The sequence below is a fragment of the Thermobia domestica genome, chromosome 1 (assembly GCF_964235325.1).
Source record: "Thermobia domestica chromosome 1, izTheDome1.hap1.1, whole genome shotgun sequence".
Classification (NCBI taxonomy): Eukaryota; Metazoa; Arthropoda; class Insecta; order Zygentoma; family Lepismatidae; genus Thermobia; species Thermobia domestica.
In genome coordinates, this window is record NC_137454.1 from 148,801,208 (window position 1) to 148,818,627 (window position 17,420).

Genomic DNA, 17,420 nt, shown 5'->3' on the forward strand with positions numbered 1-17,420 from the left:
CCGCCCATATTGAATTCTCATAAAATTCTAACTCATATCGTTAGTTTATCGTTAGTTTACGTTAGTTTTGCTAAAATTAACGTTTGTTTTGCAAAAATTACGATTTTGTTCGAGAAATAATGTTTCCCGCCAAATGTAAAGTTAGCCCGCCCATAAAGAATTATCACAAATTTCCACCTCACATCGTTAGTTTATCGTTAGTTTACGTTAGTTTTGCTAAAACTATCGTTAATTACGCAAAAATTACGATTTTATTCGAGAAATAAATGGGCAGCCCAACTTCACGGTTACCCGCTCACAAACGAATTTCAAAAGTTTTTCATATCACATCGTTAGTTTATCGTTAGTTTACGTTAGTTTTGCTAAAACTATCGTTAGCTTCGCAAAAATAACGATTTTTTTCTAGAAATAAAGTTTCCCGCCAACTGTGAATTAGAACGCCCATATTAAATTCTCATAAAATTCCAACTCATATCGTTAGCTTATCGGTAGTTTTGCTAAAACTATCGTTAGTTTCGCAAAAATAACGATTTTATTCTGCAAATAAAGTTTCCCGCCAACTGTGAATTAGCCCACCCATATTGAATTCTCATAAAATTCCAACTCATATTGTTAGTTTATCGTTAGTTTTGCTAAAATTAACGTTTGTTTTGCAGAAATAACGATTTTATTCGAGAAATAAGATTTCCCGCCAAATGTAAAGTTTCCTGCCCATAAAGAATTGTCGTAAATTTCCATTTCACATTCTTAGTTTATCTTTAGTTTCCGTTAGTTTTTAATTCCTTAGGGACATACTGGACACAGTCCAGTGTACCTGACGGAATTTGATAGGCATATGCCTGCTATGTAATTGTGCTGTTAGGGTTTACATTTGGCGGAAATCTTTATTCCTCGTATAAAATCGTTATTTTTGTAAAACAAACCTGAATTTTAGCAAAACTAACCTAAACTAACGATAAACTAACGATGTGAGATGGAAATTTATGATAATTCTTTATGGGCGGGCTAACTTTACATTTGGCGGGAATCTTATTTCTCGAATAAAATCGTTATTTTTGCAAAACAAATGTTACTTTTAGCAAAACTAACGTAAACTAACGATATAAGTTGGGATTTTATGAGAATTCAGTATGGGTGGGCTAATTCACAGTTGGTGGGAAACATTATTTCTTGAATAAAATCGTTATTTTTGCGAAACTAGCGATACTTTTAGTAAAACTAACGTAAACTAACGATAAACTACCGATGTGAGATGGAAATTTATGATAATTCTTTATGGGCGGGCTAACTTTACATTTGGAGGGAATCTTATTTCTCGAATAAATCGTTATTTTTGCAAAACAAATGTTACTTTTAGCAAAACTAACGTAAACTAACGATATACTAACGATATAAGTTGGAATTTTATGAGAATTCAAAATGGGCGGGCTAATTCACAGTTGGCGGGAAACTTTATTTCTAGAATAAAATCGTTATTTTTGCGAAACTAACGATAGTTTTAGTAAAACTAACGTGAACTAACGATAAACTAACGATATGAGTTGGAATTTTATGATAATTCAATATGGGCGGGCTAATTCACAGTTGGCGGGGAACTTTATTTGTAGAATAAAATCGTTATTTTTGCGAAACTAACGATAGTTTTAGCAAAACTAACGTAAACTAACGATAAACTAACGATATGAGTTCGAATTTTATGATAATTCAGTATGGGCGGGCTAATTCACAGTTGGCGGGAAACTTTATTTCTCGAATAAAATCGTTATTTTTGCGAAACTAACGATAGCTTTAGCAAAACTAACGTTAACTAACGATAAACTGACGGTATGAGTTGAAATTTTATGAGAATTCAATATGGGCGGGCTAATTCACAGTTGGCGGGAAACTTTATTTCTAGAATAAAATCGTTATTTTTGCGAAACTAACGATAGTTTTGGCAAAACTAACCTAAACTAACGATAAACTAACGATGTGATACGAAAAACTTTTGAAATTCATTTATGGGTGGGGAACCGTGAAGTTGGCCTGCCCATTTATTTGTTGAATAAAAATTTTATTTTTTCGAAACTAACGATAATTATAGCAAAACTAACGTAAACTAACGATGTAGATAAGAAAAAGAAAAATTCGTTAGGTGGGCAGGACAACTTCACAGACGTATTATCGCGTTCTGGCGACCACCGTACAGTCCCTACATGAGCCCAGCGGACTTTTTTCTATTGCCCTAGCTTAAAAGAAACTTGAGCGGTTGCTGTTTTGGCGATGTTTTGGCCATCCAAGCAACAACAAAGGGTGTTCTGCGTGGGTTGTTCGAAGCTGACTTCTAGGGGGCGCACATTGCGTGGAAATTGCGCTGACAGCAGTGTATCAATAGCCAAGGAGATTACTTCAAAGAATTTTGACAAGTTGTACCATCGGATCAACCAATTTTATTTCCTGGACCCAGTATCGTTACTTTCCGGACAAATCTAGTACCTACATTTTAATCAATAGTATGGTAATGTTCTAATAAAAAATATGAAACTATTTATTTCGGTAGAGAGTGTTGTCTCCCCTGCTCAAGCAAACCTGAAAAGATGACACTGTTTTGTGCAATGTTTTTTAGGATTAAATAATACGTCCCTAAAATGTTGAATGCGATACCATTATGATAAAAAAATATTTTTTCCTGTCACAAGTAAAATATATTGCAATAATTAGTTTAGATTATGAACTGGATGCAATTGTGTGCAGTTCTGTCGACGATGTAAAAAGACACCGCATTCTTGCACTACAATTCCTGTTGGGAAGTCCCATGAGTAACATTATCTCCTATGTTGAGCCAAGTCCTAAGTTGTCATTAACATATAAGAGATAATAGTGTGGCTTAACACTAATAGAATTAAGTTCACAAGATGTGATAGATCAATGAATACAGAGATAGGATAAGTTTATACAAACATTTGCCTTAGAGAGTAGAGGGGAGCAAACACCTGTTGCTGGGTTATTTCAGATTAAAAGGAATCGAATTTATCTGAACTTGTGTGTGTAGTACGTACAAGGTTATTTATGCAGGATATCAAAATATAATGGGGAATATGGGCTCCTTATCTCCTGGATACTAGTGAGTCACAGTGATACACTTGTTTGCGTATACATACGTATTTCGATTTCTGGTCTTCTTGTAGCATGATCACAGGACGAATTTTGGACATGTGTAAATTTTGTTCTGCGACACGCACATCCCATTGAAACCCAAGAAAATTCTGAGGACTACTAACCACTACTAAACACTACATAACCACTAAAATTTTTATCACGAGTCTGAAAATTTTAGAACAGGTGTGGGACCTACAGAGGATGTCACGTAGATGTGTTGTACTATGTAGTTTAATTACCAATTATGCTTTCCAACAAAATATATATTTTGAATATTTTGTATTCGCATTAAATAAAAGCTACACAAACTTGTTCATTTTCTCGTTTTATTAAATACAATTAGAGAACTCTGTTAAAGACAAAAGTAGGATATGAAATAAAAATTTAATACTAGGTAAAACACATTTGAAGTGTAAAATTTAGCCAAGTGGCCAAGCCCGACTTAACATGATTTCCCTTTCAAACACTGATCTTTGTTTCCCGAACTCATAACATATAGGATATATCATTTTTGATATACGTCTCAAAATTTATTCACAATTGTGAGTCTAATAACGCGTTAGTTCAGAACGCTTTCTCAATTTAATAATAAAATATGGCAGGTAACACTTGGTAATCAACATTTTGATGACTCATTTATAATAGGTAACGACATTTCAGAATGTCTCTCCTTGATGGTCAGGATAAAATAATTCATTAGAGTTAACAGCAGTAAATTCGAGCTAATATCACGCACTATAGCCCAGGAGATTACTATGGCACAGCAGGTACCATTTTGAGGAAATCATTACAAATGTTTCAGTATAAAATAAAACTTGTGCAGAAGTTAGTCCCTTAAGCGTGTTGAGTATTGTCAGTGGTTCATGGAACACGTAACGTCTGATGGCGAGGAGTTCGTCGCCTGGTATTTGCGAGACGAGGCTTGGTTTTACTTCGACGGGAATGTGAATTCACGAAATTCGCATTTGTGGTCCATTGACAACCCACATGTTCTGCATGAGTTTTCCTTTCACACTAAGAAGATTGGCGTATGATGTATGATGTCTTGAAAGAGAATTTTCATTCTTTTTCTTCTGGACTGTAATCAACAGTAAACATTATCTTTAGCTGGTCAGACAATTTTTTGCTACTCTGACTGATGAGGAAAAAGAAAGGACATGGTTTCAGCAAGACAATATAACATCGCACAACGCTCACATGGCCATGGAGTATTCGGAATCGATTTATTATTTCCAAACCACTTGAGATAACTCGGTCTTCCGACCTTACTTGACCAAACTTATGGCAAAATCGTTACTCAGCAGCTTAGACAACCAATCCATATATTTTAGAAGAATTACAAACTAACATTCTATGAACTGTAGACAACATATTACGTGTAATGCTCCAGAGCGTATTCGAAAACTGATATATACTCATGTCCAAAATGATGGTCGCATATCTATAACTGTCTTCTTGTAAGAATATAATTTGATAATGATCTTGCAGAGTACTTTTAATACTGATACTATGTGTGTAATAATCGGGAAAAATATATTTGTGGTAAATTTCATAGAAAAAGAATTATAAATACGAAAATTAGAGTGAGTAAAACAAAATGTTGCTAAATGGACAAGAAAGCTTTATTTTCGTTTTATTGTTGTTATTTACTGCTCTTTTGACATGAAATTTGCCACGTACATGTATTTGCGGATTATACACATACTAACATTATAAGAAAGACCGGGCGAATCCGTTATCGAATTATATTCCTACAAAAACATATTTATAGACATGCGACAATAATTTTGGACATGAGTGTACATGTATGAAGTAGTAAATAGTGGCAAATTTCTGCATCTTTTGTAATACCTCCACGTATTCTGTAACTTTTTGGTCTTCCTGTACTTGATATATTTACATACATGATTTTTGCCAGTACTTCCTAGAATAATAAAAAGGACCTTGACAGTATAAAGCAATTAATAAATTACTAGTATTATCAACCAATAATTGTCATATCTCTCCTTTCATGTGTACTCACTTGCACAATTGCAATGACAAACGCTTTGAACGATTAGATAAGGTCTTTTTTTGTTGTTTATTCTAGAAAGTATTGAAAAATCTTGTATGTGGGCTATATACATCAAATATATACAATCACCAAGTAACCATATCTCTACATTAACGATATCAACAAAGTTTCTTCTTATCTTATACGTATATAAATATTATGAAAATTATATGGTGCTTATGATCAGGCCTTTATAGCCATTGCTAGTACTTTCAATCAGAGTGTACGTACTATTTCAATAACGGGGTGGGGGGTGGGGGGCAGAATTCAAGCTCCCCAATTAATATCATTTCAGAACTATTGTATACATATCTTAATTAGGTCAATGTGTAATTTTTCATCACATCTTGTACAGTCAGCGACAAAAGTTCCGTTTGGTAATATTTATTTCGGGAATAACGGTGGTATGGTTGGAACGTACAAAGATGGTATGGCTAAAATGTACAGAAAATCACATTCTTTTTAAGTTATTGAACACTGTACTCAAATTGTCCTTCCATTCCGAAGTTATGTATGAGACTAATTTTATCAAACGGAAAGAACTTTTGTCGCTGACTGTATAAGGAAAGGAGTGTTAAAACCCGGAAACTCCCTTTGCGTACACCATTGGCTTTCAATGAATCATTCTGTTGTTTCGGTAGTTTTAATTTGAAAAAATATTAAAACATTGCTCTGTCTGTCCCACCCGTTAAGCAGAATACGTAGAAAATTCTTATAGTTATTGCTTACAAATACAGATACTACTTACCAGAATTGGGAACTCTTGTTTGAGCTCTACACTCCACTGTTGATAAGGATTTCCACATGATGATATTTTGCCCATAAACTCCCTAAGTTCTCGACACAATGGTGGGTTTCTTTCAAGTTCTAATCTTGACACTCGAAGCCATTCCTAGACAACAAAGGAATAACATGTAATAAATATAAATTATGAGGATGTTATTTATTTAGTGTTACACTTCAGAAAATATATGTTTCCTCTAATTTAAGAGATCGCTGTCAAGGATCTAGGTTGCTGACAACAGAGTTCCTCAACCTCGGGAAAGAAGGTCGCGAACAGAGAAATGTCTCGTAATTAGGGTGTAGTAGCGAAAAATACATTTTTCAAAAATTGTTTTTAGTTCATTATTTTGACAAATGTATTTTAATATCCATTTTCAGTGTGAAATACAGCAAGATATATTAAACAAAATTTTAAACTATTAAAGGATTATTTTAAAAACAATTGGAATAAACGAGAAATGAAAGTGATGAAAAACTACATATTGGAATACAAGCAAAATACAAATAGAACAAAAAGTGCATTCTAAAATAAATTTCAAAATAAAGACTACACGCATATATGTACGTACAACTGTACGCGGAAGGTAACAGTAACAACAATAATAAAAAAGTTTATTAGAAACCGGAAATTTCTTTTTGGGGAAGATAATGGGATAAAAGGGAGGTCGTGATATGAAATAGGTTGTGAAAACTTACCATAGGAAGACAGGGAGGCTCGTAGACAAATATTAATTGATATGTACAAGTGAGATATATGGGAAATAGCCATAATCACTCAGAGAAGTATTTCTATGACCTAAAACCTTTGACAATATGCATGCATTTGTGCCCTAAAAATGGCAAAATATAACCTAAAATAGAACTGAATGATGAAGAAAATATAAGTGTTTAACAGAAAAAAATCATAAGAATAACAATTTATTACAAGCTTACTATGCTATTTTGTCCTGAATAAATATATCTAAACCAGGGATGCAAATAACCACTCGCCCGCTCGCCCGGGGCGAATGGTTTATCGGTGCGGGCGAGTATTTAATATCATACCGAAGATAAGTAAATGATTTCTATAGTGGGAAGTAGTGGGGTAGTAGCTTTTATCTTCGGCTAGCAAAATTTTGTTGCTTATTTGTATACCTGCTCTAAATTCTGAACCATAGATCACAGCCATACTGCTGATCCCATAAAAAATAAAAGCTTAATGGTCTCCATCCTCGTTGCCAATGATAGCAAATATATTTCTGAGCAATAGAAAAGTGAAACTCGTTTAAAATATGATCCAAGATATGCTTTTACATCACTATGAGCCAAAATGACCTAGAACTAAATTATGGTTCAAATGCATTTATATGAACAATAAAAAGAGTATTTCGATTTTCCATTGTACAAGCTTTGTTTTTAATAGACTTAAATGTGATTTAAACTACTCGCTGAGAAAAACAATATTTTATTGTATATATATATATATATATATATATATATATATATATATATATATATATATATATATATATATATATATATTAGCCTGTAACAGTTTCGCCAACTATCCACTTGACTTCATCATACACTATGAATACACAGGTAGTGACAGATTTAATAAAAGAGACAGCGAAAAAAAAAAATCCCTGATACCTGATTTGGTTACTATTAGAGATGGATAAACCTTCTCCTTTTTATTACTTTTTCTTAATACAATTTTCCGATTTTCATGAAACATTGCATTTACTTTCTTCAAAGCTTTCCAATCGGAAATATTGCTTTGAGTTGAATACATGGATAAAGAGAGAATTCAATTTCCATTTTAGAGAAAGTTTCAGGACAACTTCAATTAGATACATAATTTTTCATTAAACATGGCCTGTATTTTCTCCGGCTTTAACAAATACTCATAGTCATTGAAATGAGATGAGCAAGGGTCAAGGACAAAACGCTCCAAGTTACGGAATTTTACATATGATTAATATTTAACATTGAAAAGAACAGTTAAAAGATGAGATATAAAAGGTGTCAGGGGGTGGATGTAGTAATACTTTGGGAAATGACGGTATGGTTAATTCTAAGCAAAAAATCTATATAAACATGGGTCCTATCCTCAACGACTTGGGAGCTGCATGTTGTAGACTATTCTTGACCTTACATTGCTTCTTGTTCAGCCTGTAGGTATTCTACAGAGGCGAGACAGAGGAAGAGGACAGAATTACACTTCCAACAGTATGCAATAGGTGAAAGGAGGTGTTTTTGGAAGGATACTTATTGAGTAAAATTAGGGAATCAGTGTTGCCATCAGATTTTCTTATACAATCAAAATAATCTTAAATGATCTTTCCAATTTTCCCTCGACAACTTCCCTTCCAAAGTCACCACTGCCACATGTTGCATACTGTTGGGAAGGGCATTCCATCACCTTTCAAAAGTCCTATGTCTCATCTGTGAGAATTAATACAGGATGGGCAACGAACAACATAAAGTCAAAAACGATTCTCAACCTGTAGCTCGTACGTTGTTGGGAATAGGACCCATGAACATAGAACTTTCTTGCTTAGAGTAATTCACACTATAATTTCCTAAAGCATTGCCACTTACTTCTGGGACATCCCGTACATACTAATAAATAGATTTCATCAAGCTGAAGAAAATTATATGAATCTTCATACATAGTTTTCAAGAAAATAAAAAAATAATAAAAATAAAAGAATTTTATTGAAATAGCTAATTGATTCTGTACGACAATCCTTTTACATATGAGACTGGAGCAGCTCATTATGGTATTAGCCAGTACACTACTGTATATTACTAATGAGATATGTGACAAAATTATGATAAACTATTAAACTTTAATTTTTGTATGATAGTAATATTATCCAAAACCAAGCAAAAGATCACATCGATTTGAACCAAATTAGATGTTTGAGGGCACATTCTAATGCGTAGTTTTTGACAAATCGGGAAATGAATATTTATGTGGCTAAAAAGTACGTTGTTGGTTGCCAATGGATTCACTTATTTATGTAGACTGTATACGTAAATAAATACACTTGTAAGTTCTTTTATTGCAGTTTGGAAATAAACATGAAAGTATCGTTTCACAATGTGAAACCTAAGACTTCCAAACTATGCGAATTCGATACTCAAACTTGAAGTAGTCGATTTATAAGTACTGGTTGTAATAAAGTAACAAGATAAAAGATAAGATAGAACCTCGGAAGCTAAATCCATATTTAAAAAAGCCATTACTCTCTATCTCACACTGATTTTGACCTTTTTGCGATAAAAGTTGAAATCAAAAATCGTTTATTTAAACCGTTTCCGGCTTCAATAGAGGGCTAAGAGAGGAGAAAATATATATCTTTAGAAGCTGAATCGATTGCAAAAAATTACATTTTCGTAGCAATTATCGTCTCTGTTCTACGGAAATCAGTATTGAAACCGGAAGTAATAGTAAATTGGAATCAATTTCGGTTTTGGCACAGTGTTGTGCAGGCCCGTAGCCAGCTCCAAAATTTAGGGGGGGGGCGGTAGAAGTTAGGGGGGCCCGACCCATTCATTTATACTTCATCACCATATTATAGTTCATTTGCAAGCCTACCGTGAAATTTTATGGGATCAGCCAAAGTTTAGGGGGACCCGGCCCCCTTGCCCCCCGTGGATACGGACCTGGTGTTGTGGATAGTCATGATATGTTGTCTTGAGAAGCTGAATCGTTTACCGTCTACCTATCTGTTATCATTTTTATTCTGTGGCGATAAACTTGAGACCGGTATTGAAACCGGAAATAATAGTAAAACTAACCACTTCCGGTTTTTGTAAAGTGCTGTATTAACTTATTAACACTTGTTAACACATGTTAACTTGTCTTGACACGTTAAATCATTAAAAAAAAAACGCTTTATGCTATTTGTATCGTTATAGTTCTACGGCGATATACCTTGAAACCGGAAATAGCTAATTTTCACTACTTCCAGTTTGAATACAGATTTAAGGGAGGAAATGGTGTCTTTTCTTGGGACGCTTAATCGATTGCAAAAACCGCATCTTGATAGCATTTAGCGTTTTTACTTTAAGGGATTCAGTATTAAAACCGGAAGTAATAGTAAATTTGAACCATTCCTGGTTTCGGTAAAATGTTGTAGATATTCATGGCATGTTGTCTTGAGACACTGATTCATTTACGAAAAACCACTTCTCGTTAACTGTTACCATTTTCGTGCTATGACGTTAAACATTGACATCGGAAGAAATAGTAAATTTGAATCACTTCCCGTTTCGGTAGAGTGTTGTGGATAGTCTTGGAACGTTGTCTTGAGACCCTGAATCGTTTGCAAAATACCAGTTTTTTCGCTATCTGTTACCGTTTCTGTTCTATGGCGAAAAACTTAAAAATCGTAAATGGCTAATTTGAACCACTTTCGGTTCCAATGTAGAGTAACCTGGGGAGATGGAACCTATTGTTAGGACGCTGAAACGATTGCAAGAAGCCGCATCGCGATATTTCTTACCGTTTCTACTCTAACACCTGTCGACACACGGACGGACAAAGCTTTTTCATAAGACTTCCGACATTTACGCAATGCATAATTTGGAAGCCTAATAAAAATAAAGTGACAAATTTTGCTCCTTCTACAGCGCATTGTACCACTAGCATAATTACATTTTAATACCTATTTAATCGCGTATCTTTTATTCACTACATGAGTAGCATTTTCAAACAGTAACTCGATTCATCCATACTAATAAGTTATGTTGCAAGATTCAATGTATACGATAGATATTTCTTACGATCTTCATCTTAGTATTTACGCCGTAGTATGATTCAGTAAGTAAGTAAATTTATTGTGTAGACTGAAAAGAGCGTTAATTTAACCTTTGTAAAGAAATTCTTTCGGAAGTTATATAATTCTCAGAGTAAGATGAAGGAGGAAAGAGCACATACAAAGCCATTTTAATTAACATATTTGTAGCGTTCACATTTGTTTTGAATTCGTAACCGACCTTCACTTCACTTCACAATGCCAGGAAAGAAGGAACCATCTGACACACACATATTTAACACAATTGTTGTTAAGGAAAGACAACCATTTTATACTCAACGTGGTGCTGGTTTCAAACTTCAACCTTCACCTTCTATCACCTTCTTTTTGCATTGCCTCATAATGTTTCTTTTTCTTAAATCCTATCAGGGTGACTTTTTAAACTACGAAACTAAGTACTGTATGAAAAGGCTTATAGGAATCTCTGTGTTCGTCCGTTTGAAGGCAGATATTAGATTAAAAACACAGATTAAACGGAAGAGATTTTCGATTTGAATTAAATGTCCCAAGAATGGCTTTCACCTCCTACCTTAATCCTGTAATCAAACCGGAAGTGCTAGAAATAAACCATTTCCGATTTCAATTTTGATCGCCTTAGAGCAAGACCGGCAATATATAGCGAGAAGCTGTGTTCTAAAATACATTTAGCACCCCAAGAAAAGTTCTACTCTTCTACTTTAACTCTCTACTAAAACCGGAAATGGTAGAAATAAACCATTTCCGGTTTAAATATTAATCTCAATAGAGCAAAAACGGTAAAAGATAAAAAGAAATAGTTCTTATTAATGATTTAGTGTACCAATAAATATGTTATCTCTACATTGATAACACTATTCAAACCCGAAGTCATATATATAAAAAAAAAACGGTTTCCGGCTTTATCACTGATAATTATAATCATAGGGTATTCTATATTAAATTCCCGTAGTTTGGAAGTCTATCGTAATTTCTTAATATGAAACGAAACTCGTTCATTTAAAATTGAAATAGTCGATTAAATATTAATCAGATAAACTTTGTTAAGTAGTGGTTTAGTTTTAGAATTATGGCACAATTGTTTATAATTTACAGATAGAATGAAATTTTTTCAACACTTCTGATTGATTGAGGATTTAATGGAAATGCCAGCAGCAAGGATAATTAGCACTATCAGGTCCAGAAGGATAGTTTTAAGAAAGTGGATCGCCTCCTGGGCGGTTAATGTAGGTCAAACAGAACAAGTTTTACTTCAAATCTGAATAAAGTATCAGCTTATCATCAGTAGGCTTGTAAAATGTTAATAATTAAGGAACAGAAACGGTTGCCCCCACAACCCTCCTCGTGGATCCGCCCGTGACAATGAATCATCTTCATCATTAGAATTATGGGTCATTTCATTTGATTTCTTTTAATGTGTTAAAACTAAAATACTTTAGAGTAGGCATTTCAAACTCGAGGCCTGTGGGACGCATGCAGCTCTTGATCCATTTTTCTGTGACTCTCCGTTTCGTGAACAACTTTTCTAGCTTATCAAGAGGGACAACTCTCTAGTGAAATCCAGATTAACATACATTTACCAGACTTCTGTTCTGAAAATCGCTAGTGGAGGAGCTTGTCTCCAGACATCCGAACGCTGGTTGCAGGGAAAAAAATGTCAGATGTCGGGAATAAATCAATAGGTATCTTTGGGTTATCTACTATCCGAATTTCTTTATGCTCCTAGTATTAACAGGGAGAATTTACCACTAGGCTCACTAGGGCTGGGCCTAGAAACGCACATTGAAAGAAAATTTAATGAGCAAGAGCAAAAATGCAGATGTTGAATAATAATAATAATAATAAACATGATTCAAGTCAAAGTAAATACCCTTCAAAGTAATAATTGATAAGTTTATTGATTTCAGTCATTTGTGGTTGAAACTGAGTGAAATTTTAACGTTGTAATTCCAATAAACAGTTGAGTATGGCAGCCGTACTTTACAAGTGCAGGACGCGCCTCTACAAAGTACTCTTTCACAGGTACGCCTTACAACATCCTATTACCATATCAACATTCATTAAAATTTATACAAAAGTATTCAAGCATAAAATAAGTTTGTTTTTAATTAGGATCACGATAACATTCGTTAGTGCACTCGTTAATTCTTTAACAAAAGATTTTTTTAAAATTCTGTTTTTGCAACGGATAACTAGAGTGATTCGCTAACGAAGCCATTCTATTACATCACGGGTAACGACGATTTTAATTACCTCTGTTCTTATCCCATAGATTCATAAAAAGGCATTTTTTCATAACGATATAAGCAACTTTTCAAACATTGAAGAGTTACGGGTTGCATAATCACTTAGGCAATAATATTTAGATATTCTTAATATTTATTGTAAACGTAAGGCGAATCATTCATAAAAGTACTTTTCACGCGATTTTCTTTAATGCCTTTAACATGATTTTATTCTTACTGCGTTCAAATTTTGTACTTCGGATAAGGGTCGGCAAACATCTCTCAGCCTTGGGGTAGGAAGCATCTTTCGGCTTATGAGCGGCAAAACACTAAATCCCGCCTAGAGGATTAGGTAAGAATTCATGTATTTACTAACTTTTTAACTTCACCATTAAGTATGAAAATTACTTTTTATTTATTTTTTATTTCTCCCTCTTTTCCAGCCCATATTATTGTATACTAATGACTATTTTACGCGCTTGAGATACTGAATTTGGTATGTCTGCCTTGATGGTGAGAAAAACTTTATTTTATTTTATTATTATTTTTTAAGCTTAAGTATTCATTCTAACTACCTGAAAATTATATTTAGGAAAATTGATGATAATAGCCTAAACAGAAACATGGACAGCAAATAACGAGATTCATTAAAATGACGTTAAAATAAGTATAATAAATTTCAGTCTGTAACCTAATAACGATTGTATTATTATGTGCTGAATCTTAATTCATAATGATGATAATTTAATACAGAATCTAAATTTTATTCATGAAAGCTTTTGTCAAAATCAAGTGCGCATTACAAAAGACTATCAACGCATAATCAATTTCCGCCTCCACAACAAGTTGGAATTTGCTACGGAAGTTAAGCAATCCACAATGATGAAGAAAGTTATTATTAATCGTCCAATTGACACCCCAGAGGATGAAATCAAGCAAGCACTCAAAAAAATGTTTCCTGATCCTCTCAGTTCAATCACTGACTATGCGGATGCCTGACGCCAAGAGTTCCCACACTGCTGTTGGTTACTCCCCGTTCTACACCAGATGCAGAAACTATTCTCCTATAGGAATTCTGGTTGAATATCAGAGTGAAGATAAAGATTGAACCTTATAGATCAAGATTTTACCTACAATGTTACAAATATCCGTCGGCGAAAATCTGTCTTCAACATTGGGAAGGAGGACGACGGAGAGACTGGTAAGATCGTTCCCATAATCTTTTTTTAAAGGTATATTCAAAATATTTATGAAGTTGAAAAACAATGCTATGGAGGATCAGGGGAGCAGAGTTGTCTTCAACATTTGGGAGGTGGGAAGATCTGAGGCTTATTCTGGGGAGACATCAATCCCATCTCACTTTCCTTTGTGGCAATCGGACATAAATAATCACATTTCTCCCCAAAATACACATTTCAAATCGGGTTATTGGGGGGGGGGGGCAGTTCCCCCAATTCCAAGATTGGAGGGGATATGTCCTCCTCATCCCCCCGGGATTTGCGCCAGTGCAAATATCAACGCCTGTTCTATGCACAATCCAGTCAAGCAAAACCAAGATGTGTCATACCCGGAATCGCATTGCATCTATGAATGTACAAAGAAGACCCAGGACACACCTGCTTATTTTGTAAACTGTAAGGAGGACCACCCGGCTAATTTCCCCGGCTGCCCAGTTATCCGAAATTCTTACCATTCAGATATTCAGGACCACCCATTGTTTGACTCTTCAAGAATTTTTTCAAATTCTTCCAGAATTCAACTTCGCAGCTATTCTCAAAGCTAAAAACTTACAATTTTATTAGACATTATGGCAATTCATCGCCTTCCACATAGAATTCAATGTCCCTCTCGACCAATTCTCAGATGAATAACATTCTCCAGGTTTTACCACATGGCGAGTCGTCATTGGTAGATGACGATTTCCATTCATCTTCCAAGATTCCATACATATAAAATGTACGCCTTGTGTAATTCTTCATTCATGTCATACAACGCTAGTCCTCACTGCTACAATTCTCTCCCATCCCCACTACCGAATGATTTGGCCACAGCCTCCGCTCATTTTCATTCCATCTTTGTATGAACAAGTACAATGCTTTCTACCATTACAGATTACAGTCAAGGGAATTCATCCCGGTACTCTAGCTCAAAATCTAGCATTTACTGTTCGTGTTCGTTCAAACCACGAATGCACACATTATATTGAGAATTAATACTACAGATGATATAGCTAGTTCGCTGTTGCATATATAACATTTGTACTTCTTCATAATCTTAAATGTAATGTCCTTGCTTTACATGTAACTATATAAAAGAATAAATTATTTTGAACCATTAAAATAAACAAACAAACAAACAAAAAACTAATCACGCTATGATCGGTCCCATGCCCGAATAAAATGGGAGGGACATTTTTTAAGGTTATTAGATCACTTAGTTTCTTCTCTTTTCAATGAAAAGTCCTTTATTATTCTTGCGAAAAGGGAACATCAAACCTTCCTGGCTGCCCCAGCGTGACAAAATATTTATCGTCAACACAGTGTGATCCTAATAGGAAAATGTTATTGTTATTCCTGTAAGTGTGATACGAAACGTCACTAGATAGCAACGCAGGAAATTGTGACATGCGACGTGCTAAGTAAACCATTTTCATAGTTTTTCGTAAATGAATCACCTAACAATTAACCAAGTATAGGAAGTAAAATAATTTACATACAAAAACTAAAATGGCTTCCTGCACTTCTTTTATTTCTATTAATTTTTTAAAACTCGAGCACTAAAGTCTGTTTACAGATTATTAAAACTTAACAACTATCCAAGTAGTTTATATTGTATTATAACGTACGACAAGATCAGGTTGCGCCACGTATGATTAAAAAAGTATTTTGAGTATGGAAGATCTATGAGGCAGTTTCTATGATGTATAGTCTATCAGTTATAGGAAGAGGGATGGCTTGCTCGTAGATAGTATCGATAATATTCATTCACTGCTGTAAATATGTCAAAGGTTGTGCTTACATTTTAACAGAATGTTAGTTAGCCCACGAGTAGGCCTAAGTGAAGGATAATAAATAAACACATCTAGGATTACACATCTTGGTTTTGCTTGACATGGATTGTGCATGGACCAGGCGTCGACATTTTGTTATATTGTAGATATGATCTTTATTTAAGGTTCGATCTTCATTCTGATATTCAATAAGAATTCCTATCTGAGACTAGTTTTTGCATCTGGTGTAGAATGGAGATTAACCAAAAACAGATACGAGTAAGTCCAAGCTTACCTTTAAATCGCAAGAGTAGTGAAGATATATCGGTATTCCGTGGAAGAGCGTTATTCATTGTAAAAACTACTAGATTAGCGGTTATACTAAGAATTCTTCAACGTCACCGGACTTGACCCCACCATATTTTTTCTGTGGGTTCATCTAAAAAAAAATGTGTGAGATAATCACGCACGCTGGGTGAGTTAGAGGAGAACACCCGGAGTGAGATTCAACCGATGACACCGAATAGGTGCCAATTACGTGGGTACTCCATTTCTCAAGCATTCATTGGAAATTTTTAATGGGACGAAAATCGCTAATCCGTTTGAAATAAATTTTGGAACATAGCTAGTACCTACCTGCAAAGCTGGAATTCTATCACGCCATTTGAGTATTCAAAATGGGTAGAGAGGTTCAAAAATTTACGCTAAAATATATTATCTCACTACACTTTCATTAAAATTGTATTTTAAGGGCGGGATAAGTGTTCAAATGCTTTACATAAACCTATTCCTCCTTGTGCTAAATACTACAGGCAGTGGCGTATTTAAGGGGGTGGTTATCGGGCTTAAGCCCCCGCCCCCGAAATAAATTTGCTATATGCACAACTTCATTACAATTTGTCGGTACCCAAAAGGAAGAATATAAGTGCTTATTCACGTATTGTAGATAGCCCCTCCCGAGACAAAATCCTAATTACGCTACTGACTACAGGTATTTCAGAGCGGGTTTCTACAACACTGTTCCGCACCCCAATCGAGTCTTAATAAACAAAGCAATCAACCTGGTTACTAACTCACCTTTACTCGCTATCGCTCGCTCGGCATTACCATGTGAATTGAAATCTTTGAGTTTTACGTCCCACGATCATGCAGGCTAGGCTAAAGGAGACGGTGATGATGAGAGATGTGTGAAATGCTGGAATAAAGGAAGAGGGAGGAAACGAGAGAACCCTGAGAAAACCACGGTGTTTGTCCACCACAAAATTCACTTGGCTTGAGCAGGGATCGAACCAGGGACCCCACACACCGAACGCTGTACCACCGATCTACCGCGGCCCTGTATATGTGAATTGAGTATCAGAAAGGAACCAACCTGACTACTAACTCACCTTCACCTATACAAGGGGACCAGCATTCTAGAACGTTCCCGCATTTTAACTAGTATTTTA

The 17,420-nt window shown here is 34.9% G+C and overlaps 1 protein-coding gene across 1 annotated transcript in view; it reads right to left on the bottom strand.

The window, feature by feature from the left end:
- Nucleotides 1-17,420, bottom strand: part of LOC145689995 (uncharacterized) — a 690,354-nt gene that overhangs the window by 335,258 nt on the left and 337,676 nt on the right. Inside the window, exon 16 of the mRNA XM_081764461.1 lies at nucleotides 5,940-6,083. Coding sequence (XP_081620587.1) covers nucleotides 5,940-6,083 — 144 coding nt within the window. The remainder of the gene's footprint in view (nucleotides 1-5,939; nucleotides 6,084-17,420) is intronic.